Source organism: Nycticebus coucang, chromosome 12 (genome assembly GCF_027406575.1).
Source record: "Nycticebus coucang isolate mNycCou1 chromosome 12, mNycCou1.pri, whole genome shotgun sequence".
Lineage (NCBI taxonomy): Eukaryota > Metazoa > Chordata > Mammalia > Primates > Lorisidae > Nycticebus > Nycticebus coucang.
In genome coordinates, this window is record NC_069791.1 from 88,560,690 (window position 1) to 88,582,066 (window position 21,377).

General features: G+C 36.4%; 1 protein-coding gene across 2 annotated transcripts in view; it reads left to right on the forward strand.

Moving 5' to 3' along the window:
• USP31 (ubiquitin specific peptidase 31) overlaps positions 1 to 21,377 on the forward strand; it is a 78,208-nt gene that overhangs the window by 37,352 nt on the left and 19,479 nt on the right. For both annotated transcript variants that reach the window (XM_053556846.1, XM_053556847.1), the window contains exons 6-11: positions 1,940 to 2,084; positions 14,318 to 14,498; positions 17,095 to 17,206; positions 17,908 to 18,002; positions 19,622 to 19,699; positions 20,276 to 20,405. In XM_053556846.1, coding sequence (XP_053412821.1) covers positions 1,940 to 2,084; positions 14,318 to 14,498; positions 17,095 to 17,206; positions 17,908 to 18,002; positions 19,622 to 19,699; positions 20,276 to 20,405 — 741 coding nt within the window. The remainder of the gene's footprint in view (positions 1 to 1,939; positions 2,085 to 14,317; positions 14,499 to 17,094; positions 17,207 to 17,907; positions 18,003 to 19,621; positions 19,700 to 20,275; positions 20,406 to 21,377) is intronic.

A 21,377-nucleotide genomic window follows, 5' to 3' on the forward strand; every position in this document is an offset into this window, starting at 1 on the left:
AAATTGGGGAAATATTGCAGGTTTTCTTTTGACCTCAGCTTGCTGGAGAGATAGAGAGAGTGAATTTACTTGCGTGTTCACCAGCAGAAAAACAACGTGATTATTAAATTCATTAGAAGGGATACACAATTGTAAGAGGGACTTTCGCTAACAAATGCAATCAGTGTAACCTGGTGTCTTGTACCCTCAGTGAATCCCCAACAATAAATATGGGGGGGGAAAAAAGGGATATATGCCAGGAATAGTTTTGCTGGACTATTTGTAGAATATGCCACTAACCCCTTTTACCTCGTAGATTTTTGAAATGTAAGTGCTGGTAGAGAGGGCCTTGGGGGGTCCAGTCCAACCCCCTCATATGAAGAGGCCAGAGAAACTCCACAGGGCTGGTCGGTGACAGCAGAGTTAGGACCTCCTCGTGCCCAAGCCGGTGCTTTTTCACTACAGAGTGCTGCTGAGTGTGTGCTGAGCTTTTAGAACTTCACATTGTTTTCTTCCCCATCTTTTGTTTTTCTATTTTGTTATAAAATTGTCAGTTATTTCAGAAATGTAACTTAGGAAGTGGAATATCTTATACTAAGTCTCTTATTACTAAGGGTTCCTAAGTTTAGTACTGTGTTTCATAGTATTCACATTTTTTTCTATGTATTACATTATTTTATAAAAGTGGAATCATTTACACATTGTCCTTGCTTTTTGTTTACTTAAATCTTTCCACATCAGGTCAGTGCAAATAATATCTAGCTCATTCTTCTTTAGCTTTATAATTCCAGGAGGGGTATGACAATTCAGTTACTATTGTAGGACTCTTGAGTTATTTAATTTTTTTTTTTTACCAATACACAGATCTGTGGTTTTTTTTTTTTATTGTTGGGGATTCATTGAGGGTATAATAAGCCAGGTTACATTGATTGCAATTGTTAGGCAAAGTCCCTCTTGCAATCATGTCTTGCCCCCATAATATTCCACATTTTTAATTTGAAAAGAAGGTGAGAAAGTCTCAGAATCAGAAGCAGACTGTATTCTTGACATGAGACTGGATAGTTATAGAATCTTTGGCAAGTCTCTATACTTTTCTTAGTGAATCAAGGGGGTTAGACTTTATACTCTTCTTATGTCTCTTTTATGTAAAGATTTAGAGCAGTGGTTCTCAACCTTCCTAATGCCGTGGCCCTTTAATACAGTTCCTGTGTGTCACGACTCACAGGTTGAGAACTGCTGATTTAGAGGATCTCTGGATTGACTGCCATAGAATTCCAAAATCAGAGTTACAGGTATCTATGAGGAATTAGTAGGACCTTCCTTCCTCCCAAGGATACCAAAATCCATGGATGCTGAAGTCCTTTATATAAAATGGCATAAGCATTTGCATATAACCGACACATATGCTCTTATATACTTTAAATCATCTGTAGACTACTTATAATACGTAACATAAATGTTATATAAATACTGTATTTATACTATATTTTTTGGGAATAATAACAAGGAAAAAATCTTTACATGTTCAATACAGATGGAACCATCTTTTTTTTTTTTTCCCTTCTGAATATTGTTACTTTGTAGCTGGTTAAATTACTGTTGTGGAACCCAGGGACATAGAGGCCTGTCTACATAGTGTTACACAATTACAGAGGATACAGAGGATAGGGCGGCACCTGTGGCTCAACAGAGTAAGGTGCCAGCCCCATATCTGGAGGTGGTGGGTTCAAACCCAGCCCCAGCCAAAAACTGCAAGAAAAAAAAAAAAAAAAAATTACAGAGGATATTGTGCTTCTAAGATTTGTCTTGTTAATGGCAAATAATGGGGGCTCTATGAGATGTTATATAGCTCTCTCAAGCCACTGCAAATCCTGATGGTTTAGAGAAGTTCAAAGAATTGGGAAATTAATTAGTATTAATTTTACAGTTATCTGGCTATTTACGTTTTTTCTATTTTTAGATTGTGTTAACAGAAATGTACTACGATGGGTTCCATCGTTCCTTTTGTGATACAGACGACCTGGAAACTGTCCATGAGAGTGACTGCATTTTTGCCTTTGAAACCCCCGAAATATTTAGGCCTGAAGGAATTCTCAGTCAAAGAGGTAAATGGGTATCTATTTTCATAATACTACTTGGGTTCTCAAGTTTAAAACTGTGTATCTTTTTAGATGTCTGTTATATGATATCCAATATTTAAAAATTGGGGTAAATATAATACATATAACATGATTTTTTATAATGGCATATATTTTATGGTAACATTTCCCTAGAAAAAGGCAGCTCTTACAGTTTTAAGAAAAGATTTATGTCCAAAGTTGGGACAGCCCTTTACTCTTAAGTGCCTTGTTTGGCATGCTATAATAGCATTTGGGAAGATATAAGAAGACTTTCTGGAAAGTATCCAGCCATGTAATATGAAAAATAGTATTTTAACAATGGCTGGATACTTTCTGGACAGCCCTTGTACTGTCCATTGCTTGTTTTGGTTTGTTTTTCAATTTTTGAATTTTGCTACTAGCTCTTATGCTTAATTTTTAAATTCTGTAATCTTTGCTATAGAATGTTTTCTTGATTCTTGTTTTTAAGAAATTTGTATGTAAGTCTTTATTGGTAAATAGGAAGAATAAAGTAAAACTCTGGACAGTATTGTTTTTGTTTTTATTTTTGGGTTTTTTTTAGACAGAGTCTTACTCTGTTGCTCACATATTCAGTTGCTAGAATGCCATGGCATCAGCCTAGCTCACAGCACCTTCAAACTCCTGGACTCAAGCAATCCTCCTGCCTCATCTTCCCAAGTAACTGGGGCTATAGGTATCTGCCACAATGTTGGCTAAGTTTTTCTATTTTTAGTAGAGATGGAGTATTGCTCTTGCTCAGGTTGGTCTCGAACTCCTAACCTCAAGGGATCCTCCTGCCTCAGCCTCCTAGAGTGCTAGGATTATAGGTGTGAGCCACTGCATCTGGCCAAATAGCATTGTTTCTTTTATTCAGTTTGGACTCTGATTTAGAATCTAGCTTTTCTCTCCACTGTGCTTGGAGGACTTTGGGGCTATCTGATTTTGAGAGTGGCCAAGCAACTCAAACTTTGTTCCTGGTTTTAGTATTCTTAAAAGATTTTCCTGGGGTTCCTCGTATTTTTGCTTTTACTCCAAGGTTATTAATGCATACATGTCATCTAGGAACTGGTTAGGAATACAAATCCTTGGATCCTGCCCCTGTTCTATTAAAGGAAAAACTCTGGGACCTGGACCTAGTAATCTGTTTTTCATGGTTCCATCTGTATTGAACATATAAAGGTCAGATGACCTGGGGTAGACTTTGCTGCTTACCCGCTTACCAAATTTTTCTTTGAATTTTAGTTTCTTTATGTGCGGTGTGGGAGTAGTAGCCACTGTGTTGTACCATTGATGACAAGATTGTATGAAATCAGATGTGTCAGGCATTCTGTGGAAACTGCTTTCATGTTCTAGTTATTGATTCCAGTGTTCTGTTATTGTAACTCAACATTTAGGCGACTCTGCTCCAAGAACAAAGGATTCAGTCAATTATGAATGTTTGGGGCATCTGTCAAATAACCTGTACCATACATAATTGGCATAAGTGGTAAATATAAAAGAAGTAGGTCTTTGATTCTATTTGAACTGAAATTTATGTAACTTATTTAGCAAAGGTACTGTGGAAGGTACGGATGAACACAAAGAAGAGAAAGCTCTGGCCTTCAAAGAACTTAGCATTTAGAGAGAGGTCTTTTTAACAGTTCAGCCTTGGGCAGTTCAAAATAAACTGGAGTATTGGGGAAAGGGTAAAAGGGAATCACTAAAACTGTCTGGGTTGCATCAGGATGCCACAGGGGTGGTGACAGACTTGAGTGTGAAAGATGAGTAGGCTATCAAAGGCAAAGAAGTACAGAGGTGATACTTTGTAGTTTCAGTAGTGTGGAAGGGGCAGAAGCCAGAGTGAGATGGGTCAGGGGAGCGAGTCAGTGAATGTCTTCTCCTTTTGACCTCAGTATAAAGCATAGGTGGTTGATTGTGTTTAATCTTTAAAAGATAAAAGGGCAGGTGCCTGTAATCCCAGTGCTTTGGGAGGCAGAGGTGAGAGGGTTGTTTGAGGCCAGTTAGTTTGACATCAGCCTGGGCAAAATAGCGAGATCCCATCTCTACAAAAATGAAAAAATGTCTGTAATCCTAACTACTTGGGAGGCTGAGGCAGGACGATCACTTGAGCCCGGGAGTTCGAGGCTGCAGTGAGCTGTGATTGTGCCACTGAACCTCAGCCTGGGTGCAGAGAATGACTCTGTCTCTTTAAAAAAAAAAGTGAAGGGACATTTTCTTCTGAGACAGAGAAAAAGTGGGGGCTGTGAGTGAGGATGAAGACATTTGAGGTGGAGCAGAGGGAAGGTGAGGTAGTTTGGATCCAGAAGACTTGATCAGCGAAGGAGGAGATAGGGTCAGCAGGATAAGTAGATGTGTTTTGGGCACTTGAACAGAAAGGAGACATTTTGGAGCAGGGGGAATTTGGCCGATACTCCCCTTGACACCATGTTGTGTCCAGGGACCCACCCAAGCCTCCCTTCTCAATGTTTTTGCCAGGAGCTTTCTTCTCCCCATTTTCAAAGTTTGGAATTCCAGGGTGTTCTGTTCTCATCCTTTATCTTAGTCTCTTAGACCCTCTAATCAACTCTCAGGGTTTGAACTACCACCCATACATCCCATGTATTAAGTATTTCTATGCTAGACATGAATCCTGCTTTCAGACCTGTTCAAATAGTATCTTCCCCTGGGTGTCCACAGTTACTTCAAACTTTGTTTAAAATCTGATTTTCTATTTTTTTTTTCCTCATTAGACTAGTTCCTTTCTCTTATTCCTTATTTTAGTTAATAAGGAATCCAGTCTCCCAAGATAGTTACTTGAGAATTAAACTTCTCTTTTTGCTTTTCTTTTCTATACATACCTTAACCCTTATTATTCATTTTACCATTTAAATATTTTAAGCCCATCCCTTCTGCACCCATTGCCCTGCTATTTCTATTTTGGATGATCATTCTTTCTTATTTAGAGTAGAGCAGCAATTGCCTGCCTGCCCCTGTCTCATTCCTTCTGCAAGTCCATTGTGACTGTCCTGTCCAACTCCAGTGATTTAGAAGCACAGGCACAGTGTGGGGAGGAGCAGTACCAGCTTTATGGGTATTAAGAGGATATAAAGTGATAATGCATGTGTTTTCAGACCTGTGGAGCTTTTTGCCACAGGTTGATTGCTCTTTCTGAAATGTGTTTCTCTCCTCTTCTGGCCTGAGGAACTCCTTTCAGTTTTACCTTGAGCCCTGGAATCTTCTGTGTTCTCTACCCATAGACCCTGGGGCTTCGTTCTCTGACTCAGACGTTCTGGGCCTATGAATATTATTATGACACATATCAAAGGATTCTCTATTTGTATGTCTGTCTCTCCACTAGACTAGGAAGGCAATGGTTTATCTTTCATTAGGTTCTTTGGTAATTGGCATGTGGCAGGGCCTTAATAAATATTGATTAAATAAGTAGTTGACAGTTTTGGGCAGATAGATCAGATGAAATATGTACAGAAAGTCAAGCATGGTTCTGCCTCTTAATAAGTAAAGAAGAAAGCAATAATTTTTGAAAAAACTTACACATATTGTAAACTTTTCACTTTGAGATAATTGCAGACTTGGAGAAAAGTTGTAAGAAAAGTTCAAAGAATTCCCACATACATTTCCCACAGAAACCCCCAAATTTTAACATTTTATTATGTTTTATCACATTTCTTCTGTTATATGTGCATGTTTGTAAATTTTTTCTGAAACATGTAAGTTGCAGGTTATATTGATCCTTTATGCTTAAAGACTTCATTGTGTATTTCCCAAAAACAAAGATTATTGCCGTATATGACCAAAGTACAATTACCAAAATGTAGGAAATTAAAATTGATAAAATACTACAGTTTTTTAGCCTCACAATTTTTTACTGGTTGGAAAGTTGTTACTATACGATCTACTTTCAAATGGTACAGGTTTCAGAAATACGAGGAATCCATAAAGTTTGTGTACAGTTTGCTATGTTAAACTGTTTTAAATTGCACATGAACTTTATGTCCACCCTGTATACTAGGCATATTGGATATTTTATCCTGGACTTTTCTCCTGAATTCCAGACTTGCAATACTATCATCTTACCTGTTGACTGTATTCAAATTTTGCCCTTTGTCCCACACTTAGACTATAGAAGCATAAAAGCAGATTTTTTTTTTTTTTTTCAGATTTTTTATTTAGTATCTAATCACACATTCTATTTAGTTGTCATTTCTCTTTGGTCTCTTTTAGTGTGCTAGAAACAGTTTATTATATATAATATGTAATATTCATTAGTTATATATTATATATAATGTATATTATATATTAATACAGTTTTCATGCAAAGTCATGAAAAATTTTTGAAGAATATGGGAATTTTTTTGGTAGAATGTCCCTCAATTTGGGTTTGACTGACATTTCCTCATCACTAGATTCAGGTTATGTATTTTTGCAGGAACACCGTGGAAGTGCTGTTGTGCACTTCTCAGGATGGCCTAACAAACGGCACGCCTGTCTTTCCTGTAGCTGTAATTGTAAACTTTGATAACAAGTTTAAGGTGACATCTGCCAAGTTTCCCTGATGTAAAGTTACTATTTTCCCCTTTTAATGAACGGGTATTTTATAAATAAACTTTGAGAGTATGTAAATAACCTATTTTTCCTCGAACTTTCACCCACTAGGTTTAGCATTTATTGGATAATTTTGCCTGAATCACTTCATGAGATGGTTACTCAATGATTTCCTAATTTTGTCCATCCTTCTACATTTATTAGTTGGATTTCTGAACCAGTTTTTAACAAGCTGGCAGGACTATAAAGACAAAGACACTATGATTTAATACACTGCTTTTAGAAATGTGAATAGTGTAACCTTTGTGGAAAGCAGAAGTCAAGCGCCTTAAAAATATGTAAAGCTTTTATTCAGTAACTTCTCTTCTAGGAAACAGTCCTAAAGGACTGATCAGATTTATGCATAAGATATCTACCATGTAGTTAATAGTGAAAAATTGGAAACATTCTAATTGTCCACGAATGTGAACTCTACTGATGCCATATCTAAACACTGAAATGTTTTATAAGCCTGAAATATCATGCATGCTTTAAGAGAAATCTTCAAGGACACAAGATGTGAATGATACTATAATTACGTGAAAAAACCCCAGTGTGGTAAATTTTTAATATGTATTTATGTAGATATGTGGAAATATTTCAGATATTTCAAAATAGTAATAGGTATACCTGGGTTTTGGAATTACAGGAGATTTTGATTATTTTAAAAATACTTTTGTATATTTTCAAAGTTTTACATTGAGCACGTACCATTTTTGTAACTAGGGAGAAAGCATTTGGAAAAGGAAAATATGATGACAGCAATAGAAATTATTAAAAAGTATACTTTTGTTTTTGAGACAGAGTCTCACTGTGTTGTAAAGTGCCTGGCGTCACAGCTCACAGCAACCTCAAACTCTTGGGCTTAAGCGATTCTCTTGCCTCAGTCTCCCAAGCTGGGACTATAGGTGTCCACCACTATTCCCGGCTGTAGGGGTTTTTTTTTTTTTTGGTTATAGTTGTCATTGTTGTTTGGCAGGCCTGGGCTGGGTTCGAACCCACCAGCTCCAGTGTATGTGGCTGGTTTCCTAACCACTGAGCTATAAGCGCTGAGCCTAAAAAGTATACTTTTATTTATTTATTTAATATTAAATTATAAAAATAATTTGAGATTAATTAGATGATTACATATTGATAATGATTATATATTGATAATTGATTATATATTGATATAGATGGATAACTTTGTAAATACATAATACAAATACATAAGCAAAATACATAATTAAAAAAAGAAGAAATTTTTAAACTTGCCATTGTTTGCCTGTTAAAATTAACATTGAAGACATAGAAGATATGACTAATATTAATATAATTGACACAGAAAGGCACAGTTACTAGTGTCAGTGAACTAGAGGGGTAAACTAAGCAAAAAGATCTGAATATATTTTTAAAAGTTGTCAGTTTAGAGGATAAGTAGATTACAAAATGATATAAACAGAAATATGTAAGGGTAAGGAAAACGAAAGCATTTTAAAAATAATTCTAAGAATAAATGAATGTAATTAAAAGCTATTCAAGATAGTAAGGAAAATAGAAAATTCATATAAAAACCCCCGGAAGACAGCCAAAAGAGTGCTTAGAGATAAGTGCCTGGCTTTGAATACTTTTATCAAACATTAAAAGAGAAAAGAGAAAATTAAGCATTTAATTTCTGATTATAGGTAAAACCAACAAAGAAAAATAGAAGGAAAAGAATAAAAGTGAGAAATCTAGGAGTCCTCTGAGGCTTGATTTCTTAACCTATTTCTTGCTTCTGTGTTTCTGTCTTTGTCTCCCACTTCTGTCACCACTGCTGTCTGTTCAGGTCATCTTTTGTCTTTATCATCATCATGATGATGATCATCATCAGTTCTTGTTTTCAGCAAATCTCCATTTCCCTTCTTGCCAATATGGATCTTTCTGAATCCCACATCTGATCCCTCTGTATTGGACCATTGCTTCATTACCTTTTGTACAAAGTTTTTCACAGTACTTGATAATGCATGGGGGCTTTCTGGGTGCGGTCCTTTTATACCTTACCAGCTTCTCTCACTACTTGTGCAGGTTCACCTTAAGCCACTTGCACAGTCTTTAATCATGCATGTATGCACATGCTTTTTTTTTTTTTATTGTTGGGGATTCATTGAGGGTACAATAAGCCAGGTTACACTGATTGCAATTGTTAGGTAAAGTCCCTCTTGCAATCATGTCTTGCCCCCATAAAGTGTATATCGCTGTGCTATTCCCTCTACTGTACTCTAGAACACTATTTTAAGCACCTTTTAAAGGTATACTTTAATATGACAAAAATATTCTAATTTGTAGACCAACATTGTGTTTAAAGGATATAGGTAAAAAACAATGACTCAAAGTTGTCATTGTCAAATCAGTAGTTGGGAGACCTCTTTCTATCCTATCTCATTTGCTTAGACGTGAAACAGATAAAATAGAATTCAGTTTAAAAACCTTTATTGGTAAGAGATGGGAGGGAGAGGGGTAGTATGGAGAGAGGAGAGATCTCTTTGGGGGTGGACTTGATGGAACGCAGGTTCAGGGAAATTACTCACTGAATTTATAATTCATAATTACAAATTTATAATTTACGATTCCTTTGATTGTCTCAATTTTATTAAATTTTAGTTTGGCCAGTTATCAGTAATGACTTGGGGACCTCTGTCCAGGGTTGTTTTCAACCTAGACTGCATGCTGAATCATCTGAGAAGCTTAAAAAACAACAGGAAAATAAATGCCTTGGAACACAAGTTAAATCAATTAAGTCAGTATTTCTGGGGAATGAGGCCTGGGTCTTTCAAGGTGGTAGGGGGAGAAAGAAAGCTTCCCAGGTGATTTTAATGTGCTGGCAGGTCCCAGGATTATTAACCACAGGTTTAAGGGAGGATAAAAAGCCATTACTTTCAACAGAGTCCTCTCCTTTGTTAATTCAGTTTCTAAATTTTTATGGCTCCTGTTTTTAATATTTATCTTTTCAAGATGAATTCTAGAATAGTTTTGTCAAGCTCCCTTAATAATACTTTTAAGATTGGATTAAGTGTATAAATGTCATGTGAAGTGCTGACTCTTCTCTTTCGGTAACATGCTGTCTCCAGTCATCCATGTATTTTATATTCCTGAGGGACAGTTTTGTAATTTTCTCTGTTTAGGTCCTGTATATTTCAAGGTTGTTTCTAGGTATTTTGTTGGTATTGTAATATCCTTGTTCTGTTATATGTTTTGTCCAGATACTACTGCTTTGCAGGAAGTTGCCTATTTTTACATAGTTTTTTTTTAGTTGATATTCATACCAAACTCTTATCTGCTGATTCCTCTTGGTTTGTTGGTTTTCTAGAGAATCACATAATCTACAAATCATGACAATTTTAATCTCTTGCTGTCTAGTAATTATATACTTTGGTTTTTATTCTGGGTGAATTACATTAATAATGTTTGCATCCCTGCCTTAATTTTTCACTAGAGGGAGAGTTCCTCTGGTGCATATTTACCATGATACTTGCTGTTGGTTTGTAATATGTGTTATTTATGTTTTTTTCCTTGCCATTTCTGGTTTACTGAGGGTTTAAACCAGGAATGAACGCTAAGATTCTGAAAGGGCATTTGATAAAATATATCAGATGATGATAATGACAGCTTTTAATGAATGCTTTCTGTATATCAGGCAGTATTCTATATATGTAACATGTATCATTTTATGTAACATATTACTTATATAATTAACATGTATCACTTAATTCTGACAATTCTTGCTGTTCAAAAAGTTTGAAATTTGGGAGCATTTTAGATTTTCACATTAGGAATGCTCAACCTGTATTATTACTTTTATATTACTGATGAGAGAACCTAAGACACAATTTAGGAATGATGGAGCCAGAATTTAGGCAGTCTGGCTTCAGAGCTTCTCATAACCATCCTGCCAACTGCCTGTCAGTTTCCCCATTGGGTTTATTAATAATGATGCTTGACATAGGTAGATTTTTCTAATATTGAACCATTCTGGAATTCCTTGGTCTAGCGTGTTTTTCTTTTAATGGTATATTCTAGGAGAATTTTCTGAATTCACCTTTTTTTTTGATCTTGTAATTGTCTAATTTAGTTTTTACTAGTGTCCCTTTTGTTATTCAGTAGAGGCTTGATGAGTTTTTATTTAAGCAGTTATGTTCATTTCTAAGACTACTTAGCTCTGTTTGCTTCTTTTTAATAGTAACCCTTGTTTTATAGATATAAACCATCTTTATGGTTGTAATTTTTTTCTTTTTTTGTTTAATTTCAGAATATGGGGGTACACACATTTTGGTTGCATAATTAGCTTTTGTACAGATTGAGTCAAGTTCTTTTTTCTAAGTTAAACATGCACACAGTGTAAAAAGTCCTATGAGTTTTCTTTTAAAAAGCAATAGACCCATTATTGCAGGACTGACTAATTGAAACTAATAGACTCTCACCAGAGATTATAGGGAAAGGGATTTTATTTGCTGGTGGGGAAACTCAGCTGGCTATCAGCCTTAAAATACTCAATCTGGTTAGTTATAGCCACAAAGCTCTTTCATACAATTTTAACTCAGTTACAGTTACAGAGTTAACATTTACAGATGTTAGGTGATGGGAAAAGTTTTTAGCTAGCAGGCAAAAAAATCATAAAGAGTTAATAATTATATTTCTCAAGAAACCAGAGTGCTATTATTTATTACATAGTCTCTTTCAAGGTTATTTCTGCTTAGTGTATATTGTAAAGTTCTGTATATTGGATTGGGCAGCTCTCTCCAATGTCAGTTTAGGACTCAATTTTTTCTAGTCTACTTTAGATAGTTTATTATCCCAATTGTCATTCTTCTTTGATCCAGGAGCTCTTTTGTTTGTTTTCCAGCTGTTGCATTTTCATTAGTGCTGTTGTTTGTTTAAATTATTTTCTGATTTTATTGTATTATAGTAAAAAATAACTTATTATCACCTTGACCAGAAGGCCTTTCTTCCCTTTCCCTACAATCTGGCAGACTAACTTCTGCTGTTCTGTGCTCCAGTTATAACTTCTCTTAATCTCTCACACTGGCATGTTGTATAGCTATGTGAAATTCTCTGGAGCTGGGACCAGTGTGCTTTATCTTTTCCTATCCAGCATTTCATATAGTTCCTAATATGCAATAAGAGCCCAGTTAGTTTATTCAACTGAAAAAATTTCTCACAATGCCTGAGTATTTTTTTTAAGTAAAGAGTCTTGCTCTTGTTCAGCCTGGTATTGAACTCCTGAGCGCAAGGGATCCACTCTTGGCCTTCCAGAGTACTAGGATTACAGGCATGAGCTCAGCTGGAACGGTTCTTATTGAAGAGTCAAAAACAATAGATGCTGGTGTGAATACAGAGAGATAGGACCACTTACACAGCATTGAAGGAACTGTAAATTAGTTTAACCTCTATAGGAAACAGTATGGTGATTCCTCAAAGAAGTTTAGGTCTGCCATTTATTTAATCCAGAAATTCTACCACTGGGTATCTGCGCTAAAGAAAATAAGTCATTTTTTCAAAAAGGCACTGTACTCAGAGTTTTATCACAGCACAATTCACAATTGCAAAGATGTGGAATCAACCTAAGTGCTTGTCAATTCGTGAGTGGAAAAGAAAATGTGGAAATCATAATAGTCAAAGTATACCAATAACAAAAGATGAATATAAGTCACATTGAGCACCTCTTGTAATTGCAGAAGTTAAATGTGACTTGAGTATTACAAATTCAGAAGTTTTTACTTTCTTAAAATTGTATACATTTTTTCGTACCCTTTGTGTATTCACCATGGAGAACTACTCAGTTATAAAAGGAAATGAAATAGTAATGTCTTTTGTAGCAACTTGGATGGAACTGGAGACCACTGTCCTAAGTGAATTATCTTAGGAATAGAAAAACATGAGTACACACCATGTACTCTCTAATGATTGGGAGCTAAGTGATGGGCACACCTGGGTACTAAGAGATACAAAGGTCATTAGAAACCAGGAATTGGGGAGGGTAGAAAGGGTGGGGCAAAACATACTTATCGGGTATGAACACTGTTCTGGTAATGGGCCCATTAAAAGTTTGAAGAAGAAAAAAGTCTCCTATGTTAACCAGTGTGATGAAAATGTGTCCAACGGTCTATAAAATCAGTGTATGGTGCCCCATGATCGCATTAATGTACACAGCTATGATTTAATAATAAAAAATTTAAAAAAGTCCCTACTTAAGCATTATACAAGATTCCCATGAAACAAACATTTGTATCCCTTTAATATTTTAAATTAAGAAAAATAAAGTGGTTATGAAGTGAAATCTGTTCCTTTGTGATTTCTTTATGGTGTTTAAGCTTAAAAAGTTTTCTTCCCTTTAATAGCTTGAAAAAGGTTCAGTTTTTCCTTATTCTAGTTTGTGTGTGTGTGTTAAACTCTGTCTTGAATTCATGTTGATGGTAACTATGTACTCATCATTTTAGGTTGTTAAAATGCTGAAGTATCTTACGAGGCTCAGCAACTCTTGTATATTGCTGGACGTTTAGGTTATTGCCGGGATTCTGCTCTGAATACTTCTTAAGTCATTTTTATTTTATTCTTTTTCTGGTGTTATTATTTACAGAGGTGGTTGAAAGGGCTTCTTTCTTCTGCTCTCCAGTTGAGGTACCATTTCTTTAATCTGTACTTCCAAAGGATTAAAGAAATTAACAGCTATTTAGATAGGCATTTATTGAGTTTCTACTAAGTACAGGGTGTAGTGCTGGGTCTCACATTGCTAGGTAGCTTTAATTGATGGGAGTCTCTGCTTTTGGGCATTTTGGAAGATCAGTGCTGTGCCAAACATACTGTTGTTCATTCTAATACAGGTCGATTCAGCTTAGTCGATTGTATTTATGTTGGCATGTTCTTATAATGGCTCAGAGACTAGTAAGAGTAGTTTATCTTTTGTTTCTTATAAGTTTGGCTTTTTAATCAGGAAGAAGAAACTACTGTTGAACATTGAAGACCATTTTACTTGTTTTTGTCTTTTTTTTTGAGACAGAGTCTCACTTTGTCATCCTCCATAGAGTGTTGTGGTGTCATAGCTCACAGCAACCTCAAACTTTGGGCTCAAGCGATTCTCTTGCTTTAGCCTCCTGAGTACCTGGGACTACAGGTGCCCACCACAATGCCCGGCTATTTTTAGAGACAAGGTTTTTCTCTGGCTGAGGCTGGTCTCGAACTCCTGAGCTCAGGCAATCCACCCATCTTGGCCTCCCAAGTGCTAGGATTACAGTTGTGATCCACTGTGCTGGCCTTTTATCTTTATTTATTATTATTTTTTTAAATTTGATTGCTGGTTTCATGGTCTGACTTTAAATTTTTTGGTGGATCATTTCAGCAAACTTGCTGTTCTGAAATTGTAACAAACATACATTCATCATGTAGCATTTTAATTTTCAATTTTTAAGATAAGTAGGGCTAGTCTAAAGGAAATAATGGATGCTAAAGAAATTATCTTGATGGTTAGATGAGTAATCTGAATATTTGTTCCTTTTTTTCTTTTGCAGTTTAAATTATATAATGACAATTTTTAATTTTTTTAAAAAGGGTAAATTTCTTTTTAATGAATGAATGAAAAGAATTTTGAAGAGATAAAATGAATTGTTTTTATTTTATTTCAGGAATTCACTTAAATAACAATCTAAATCACTTGAAATTTGGCTTGGATCATCATAGACTATCTTCCCCTACACAAATAGCAGCAAGGCAAGGGAAAATGGATTTGCCCACCACAAGAACAGGAAGTGACAAGATTGTTCTGTTGGTGTGCAACCGAGCCTGCACTGGGCAACAGGGGAAAAGGTAAAAACCTACTTATTTTCTGAGAGGTGAAAGTCTAATATTTGCAAACATTTTGAAAAAGTTTTAGTAGTTAATTTTTTGATTCTGATATTTAGAAAGAACATGTACAAATTAACCTGATTTTAAGGAGTTGAGAAGGGAAGAGTATAAAATTAGGATGACAGAATCTAGGTTAGAAAGGTTTTTAAGGCTCATTTCTTACATATTTTTCAGTTTAGGCTCCTCCTGGGTCTTTAGACCTCATATCCAGCTACTTGGCAGCTTTTTTTCCTTTTTAAACTCTTCACATATCTACTTGGATAGTACAATGCTCCCTTCAGTCTTATGTCCCAAATGGAACTCATTATTTTTCTCTCTAAAGCTGGCCCTTTAGTATTTCTTGTCTCAGCATATGGCATCACTATTCTTGCAGCTTCAGAAGTCTGAAATTTGGAAGTCAGAAATCTGCCAAATCTGTCTGCTGTCCTCCCTAATAATTTGTGGGTATTTATTTATTTATTCTTGAGACAGAGCCTCAAGCTGTTGCCCTGGGTATAGTGCTGTGGCATCATAGCTCACAGCAACCTCCAACTCCTGGGCTTAAGCGATTCTCTTGCCTCAGTCTCCCAAGTAGCTGGGACTACACGTGCATGCGCCACAACGCCAGGCTATTTTTTGGTTGTAGTTGTCCTTGTTTGGCAGGCCTGGGCTGGATACGAACCTTCCAGCTCTGTGTATGTGGCTGGCGCCTTAGCCGCGTGAGCTACAGGTACTGAGCCTTGTGGGTGTTTTAGAGTATCTTTTGAAGTAACCATATCATGATAATAAAGTAACCTCAGTAATAATAACAGACAAGCTATTTCAAGAAGAGAGGACTCTGTGTTTCTAATATTTGTAAGGATAGCTGTTATATTGGCCTTTTAAAATTTTGCTTTGAAATAAGTTCCTTATATGATAAATAACATAAAACGTGCTGATATAGCTATTTATGGTTCTATGAATGAATGTTAGTGTGTATAGTGTGTTGAGTACTGTTCTAAGCCCTGGGATACAGCAGCGAACAAGATACACAGGGTCAGCATCTTTATGGAACTTACATTCCAGTTAGGACAGACTGACTATAAACAAGGGAATGCATTTAGCTTCAGACAGGCCTTTTACCATTTTGAAGATATTAAAACAGTCAATGATCGAGTGTGAGGGTGGAGAGGCTGGCAAGACTACATTCAGAAGGTTGGGGCAGGCATCCCTGAGAAGCTGCAGCCAGGCTGACCCCTGGCGAACTGTGTGGAGAACATCTGGGGAAAGGACCCAATGCAGAGGGAATCCAGTACAAACACACCAGAACTAGATAGAGCTTGGCATGATCAAGGCACAGAAGGTATGAAGTAAGGAGGCTGTGGAATCTCCTTCATGATGCTAATCTCTTAAGAGTGAAGACATTGTCTTATGAAAAATATGGTTTGATGATTTACCCGTGCTTGTAACTCATTTCACATCATAGTACTTTTTAAACAGAAAAGTTCACTGTTCAGGAATACTGTGAGTAAACAATTTGATGGTTAGGAGCTGTGTTTTTGGAGATCTTAACACCTCTGCTTCTTCCTGGGCCTGAGTCAGAGTCCATCTGTTAGGTAGATCGATCATTCATTCATTCATTATCTAGTTTCTAGACATTGGCTGTTTGAACTGCTAAGATAAATAAATCAAAGTTCTGGCTATCAAATAATTCATAGTCTGTTGGAGGAGGCAGAGTTTATAGCACAGTGCACACAGGGAACAAAACAACAGGATGCTTCCTGGAGGAGGATACCTCCACAGGGTCTCATGTGGATGAGCAGGAGATAACCTGGAGGAAGACCAGGAAGGGGAATTCCAGGCTGAGAGAATTCCCTGCACAAAGACATGGATATGTGAGAGTAGGGCACATTCAGATAGGCAAATAGGTTTGAATGACTGGGGTGTAGGTGAGAGTTGATTCTAGGCAGTGGTTCTCAACTTTGGCTGCATTGAGAACCAATTAGGGAACTTCTGAAAAAATATCTCAGTGCTCATGTCACATTCCAGACTAATTTCCTCAGACTCTCTGGGGGCTTTAGGCATCCTTATTTTCTAAAGCTTCCTTGGTGATTTTAGTGTATAGCTGAAGTCAAGAGCCACTGTACTACCTCTGATTGATTCTCTGTAACCTGGTAGAGGTCAGACATCTTCTGGGCTAGGGTAGTTACTTTCAGTGTTACTTGCTTGGCAGTGCCTCCCTTGTTATCTGCTAAGCCTTCCATCCCTATCTATTATAGGTCTGATCCATGCTGTTTGCCAGACTCATGCCCACCCCTTCCTCCTTTCCTCAGCATCTCCATTAATCCTGTCACCTTACCACCTAATACCATGGCATCATACTTCCCTATGAGCCATTTTGGTATATAAGCTAATAAATTTCACTTAGAAATTTAAGCTGTTCATCTCTTTCTGGGACTACCATTAAACTTTCTGTTTCATTTATCTTGAGAACTACCCTAAAATCAATTATCTTGTGATTCCATTTAAAAACAGCAAGAAGAAGGCATTAAAAGAATTGCCACACTTTTAAGGTGATTACGATGTTTGTGTGTCTTAGATTTGGACTGCCTTTTGTGCTGCACTTAGAGAAGACAATAGCATGGGACCTTCTGCAGAAGGAAATTTTGGAGAAAATGAAGTATTTCCTGAGGCCCACGGTTTGCATTCAGGTTTGTAAACATTTTGCTATTCCAGCATAGCATACATGTATACCTAGTAAAGAAGCAGTCATTATAATGAAATTTGAATTTCTTGGGTTCAGACTTTCAAGACTGAGAATTTATCCCTAATTTTATGAAAGGAGCTGGCCACCACAAAGTTTTCCTTGAATTGCTGTTTATTTATTTTTTTTTTTCTTTTTCTTCGAGACAGAGTCTTACTCTGTCACTCTGGGTAGAATACTATGGTGTCATAACTCACAGCAACTTCAAACTTTTGGGCACAAGTATCCTCTTGCCTGAGCCTCCTGACTAGCTGGGATGACAGGTGCCTACCACAATGCTTGGCTAATTTTTCTATTTTTAGTAGAGACGGGGTCTCACTGTTGCTTAGGTTGGTCTTGAACTCCAGAGCTCTGGCAATAATAAAGTTTAGTACATGATCAGCTTGGAGAGGATTTAGAACATCTACCTGTATGTGGAAGACCATTAAGTTAATGATGAGTTAAGGCAATGTTATTTGTCTTAACATTTGATATGTAAATTGATTTGGATAGATCGAATTTAAAGTGTATTATAGTGCATCAACAACCTAACAATGGTATAGAGAAGCATTCTGCAAAACAATTTACTTATAATTTTGGAAGTGCTACTGTGAAACTGATGCTTTTGAAGAGAGGTTCAGCCTAATTCTCATTTAACATTTGATGCAGGTGTGTCCATTTAGTTTGCGTGTGGTCAGTGTTGTGGGAATAACATATTTGCTACCCCAGGAGGAGCAACCCTTGTGCCACCCGACAGTAGAAAGGTAAACAAAAAACCCCCCAAAATTACCTTCTAGAATTTCACATATGCTCATGTGTGATTTCAAGCAATGTCTGGTGTAATTTCAACATAAGTGTGATATGTCTTTAGGCTTATTTAAAAATAAAGTACTTGTTTTACTTTTATTATTCATATAATATTTTATGACTTTTCTTGAAATCAGAAAGCCATGGAGGACTCATGTTAGGAAAGGAAATTGGTATGTGTTCTAGGGCTGTAGATAAATTACTTTTCGTATTCATCAGGATTAAAGTTTTCCAAAGTCACATTCCGGTCAGGCCACATTGCTCTTTGAAACCCTTAAATGGTAATTTGTAGCCTAAAGATAAAGCCTGAGTGCTATAGTATATGAAGTTCTTCCCGGTTTGAATTCTTTGTTAGACCTTGGTGTTCTTCTCTCCACTGTCCTAGACTTTGAACTGCATCAAAGTACTGATGATGGTTTGGACAGACAATATTATTATTTATTTTATTTTATTTTTTTATTGTTGGGGATTCATTGAGCAGACAATATTATTTTATATGTGTTCTTTCACATGTGTGGTTTTCCCTATCCAGGCTTCCTTTCTTTTAAGCCTTTCTTTACGCTGTTCCTCCTCCTCCCCCAGTAGAATTAATCCCTCTACTCTGTTAATCTCTGTGCTTTCCACATATTTCTGTTATATTTATAAGAAACTCTCACATTAGTAAAATAATGGTATTGGCAGGGGGTTGGTTCTAAGACTCCCTGCATATACTCAAGTATTGCAGTTGGCCCTGTGGAATTCATATATGTAAAAAATCGGCCTCCATATACACAGGTTTCACATCCTATAAATAACTGTATTTTCAGTCCACATTGGGTTGAAAAAAATCTTCACGTAAGTGTATCAGACCAATTCAAACCTGTGTTTCAAGGGTCAAATATAAATATATTTATTTATATGGATTCATAAATATAAAAATTCATTTTTATTGTAATTTTTTTCCCAACAAATACTGTAGTGTCTGCATTTTAGAATTCTAAAAAGAGTATATAGTATGTTCCTGTTTGAAAGCTCACTTTTTGGTTTTAGAGATAAGAGTTAATAGATTAATGATCCAAACTATTGCACAGCATGAAAAAGAGTAGACAAATAATTTTAACTGAATGCTTCAAGAGTTTCTCAAGGGGATGGCAGTGAGCCAGTGAACTTGGGAGGGGGTGGCCTTATGGAGGAAGGGTGCAATTTAGATCAGGCGTGGTGTATGATTGGAGGTGAAGAGGGGTCAGAGCAGATTTTTTCAGAGAGGCTGTTGTCTAGCTCTCTTTGGGTGGGTGAGAATTGGGCAAAAAAGTTGGAAAGTTCGTACAGAATATCAGACAGTGATTTTGGGCAGCCTGTAATGTGATACTAAATTTCTTCCAATCTCTTTGTTTCTATATTGGGCATTTTAATTTAAGGATTTTTCAGTTCAGTTATAACCTAGCTATTAAGTCTGTGGGTATAATGGTTTTACTAACAATTTCTTCTGATGGGGAACTATGCTGAACATTTTCAGTATTCACATACCACACTTAAATAAAGTAATTTATTTAGAAGATAATATATGGCTTTCCTCCCCTTTCCCCAAATTCTACAGGGCATTAAAATCTTGTGGACCGGGTGGTACTGCTCATGTGAAATTAGTAGTAGAATGGGACAAGGAGACAAAAGACTTGTGAGTATTATTTTCCTTAGAATTTATGGAATTATTGTTTTAATTATTTAGTAGTATACCTTTGATCTTTCAAATTAACTGAAACAAGTCTCTCTTTTGGCTAAAGAGAGTGTGTGGTTAATCCTTTTTTTAAGCAGTTTATTATTCCTTTCTTGTCTCTTTTCCAATCTTAAAACCTTAGAACATTTACTCACTGCTGAGAGGGAAGCTGTATGTTCATTAACTACTCTATAGGTCCAGTTTCCTTTATTTTTATTACAGGCCCATTAATGCTACTAAGCAGTGTCAAGTTCATGCCCTCAGACATGAAGGACAAGAATATACATATGAGTAAATCAGTGAAGTTTGTGGCCAGTTCCAGAAAAATCAACTTCAAGTCACTTCTTGAAGTAACTTTGTAGATAGAGAACTTTTCAAGAACATTTTGAAACATTTGGAATATGGAAAAGTTAGACCACTGCTTTTGTTTTCTTACACATTGATCTTTTTGATTATGAATTTATAGCCGTTTTATGGAGTTGCGATTGTATTTAGTGTTGTTTTGCAAGCCAGTCTCTGATAAATACCTGATTGCAGCTTGTTTGGAAATACCGAAGATGAATATATCCCAGATGCAGAAAGTGTCCGTCTGCAAAGAGAGCATCATCATCAGCCTCAAACCTGCACTTTATCCCAGTGTTTCCAACTCTACACCAAAGAGGAACGGGTAAGAGGTTGGGCTGCATTTCTTGGGTGCTCAGGGTGTGAGGAGAGGGGCACGGCGTGGTGACAGTTGAGAAACAAGTTCTGTCCCAAATTATTCTCCATGATCTCAGAGTCACACAGCTTCTACACATGTAGTAGGTGTCTCAGCGCTGCTGCTTTTAGGATTTTAACAAAAAGTAATTCAAGTTTCTAGAAAATCTTGATTAATTGAAATGCTCTAGAAATAAACCTTTGTAGTTAATTCTTTTTAATAGTTACTGGTCAGGATTTTTTTATCAGGTTAATAAATTTTAAATTATTTTCCTTAGTATCAAAACAGTGATTCTCAACGTTTTGGTACTAAGAACATAGGTGCCAAGACCTGTTTAAATTTAAATTAGTTAGAATTAAATAAAACGTTCATTTCCTTAGTTGCATTAGCCACATTCCAAGTGCTCAGTAAACACATGTTGCTAATGACTCCTGTGTTCAACAGTCAGATATAGATAGAAAGTTCTGTCAGCGTAGATATAGACAGAAAATAGATAGCATGGTCCAACTACTTAGCACCAGTGCTTTACAGATAGTAGGGACACAGTATTTAAATGAATATATGGACAGATAGTTGTATAAATAAGTCTCTGTGGGTGGGTTCCAGGCCCTGTGTTGTTTTTATGCACCTTGAGAAACCTTGCCCACATGGAGTTCATCTAATCTTGCATCAGTGTTTAGGATCACAATTTTGACTACAAGTTGTTACTCTCCACTCTTGTATATAGGGAATCATGCAATTTTAGGATCGGAGGGGACTTTAAAACTCCTTTGTTCTAATGATTGGTTCTTCTATCTAATTTTAAGCAGGGGATTGTTCAGCCTCTGTTTGAATATCTTTTGTTATGAGATGTTTGCCTGCTTAAGACTTTTGACAAACCATTTTCTCTCTGGAGAGCTCTGATGATAATACAAGTTAACCTGAATATGTCGCCTGGTTACT